Source organism: Penaeus monodon, chromosome 15, assembly GCF_015228065.2.
Source record: "Penaeus monodon isolate SGIC_2016 chromosome 15, NSTDA_Pmon_1, whole genome shotgun sequence".
NCBI classification, from domain to species: domain Eukaryota; kingdom Metazoa; phylum Arthropoda; class Malacostraca; order Decapoda; family Penaeidae; genus Penaeus; species Penaeus monodon.
Window position 1 is genome coordinate 14,074,914 of NC_051400.1, and position 409 is coordinate 14,075,322.

Here is a 409-nt window from a genome sequence, read left to right on the forward strand (position 1 = left end):
GCGGGCAGGCCTGTTCCTCACAGCGGGAAATAGCGGTGGAAGAGCGGTGGATTAAGCAAATGCGGCGGAATGACGATCGTGTTCGCCTTGTGACTATAAGCGACGGAATCCCCCGTGAGAGCGTCGATCCAAGGGGATTCCGGAAGGGGATTCAGGAGCTTCTTCTCGAGTTGCCGCTGGACGTTTTGTATCGAATCCTGCGAAAGGGGAGAGCGCGAGGTTACGGAAACGGGGGTTTCGGTGTCTATAGAGGCGTGGTGTTGGATCGTCTTTTAAAGGGGTCTGAAGAGTTTATAAAAGAGGATTTGTCGAGTTGTAATGGGGTTGTTATCCGAGAAAGACAGAGAGATGTTTATAAGACACATAAATATGTGAAAACTTGCTTACAGGAAGTGCAGTAAAATACAGT

General features: G+C 49.4%; 1 protein-coding gene across 1 annotated transcript in view; it reads right to left on the bottom strand.

Moving 5' to 3' along the window:
* LOC119582228 (endothelin-converting enzyme 2-like) overlaps nt 1-409 on the bottom strand; it is a 39,160-nt gene that overhangs the window by 12,468 nt on the left and 26,283 nt on the right. Inside the window, 1 exon segment of the mRNA XM_037930458.1 lies at nt 22-197. Within this exon segment, the coding sequence (XP_037786386.1) occupies nt 22-197 (176 nt within the window).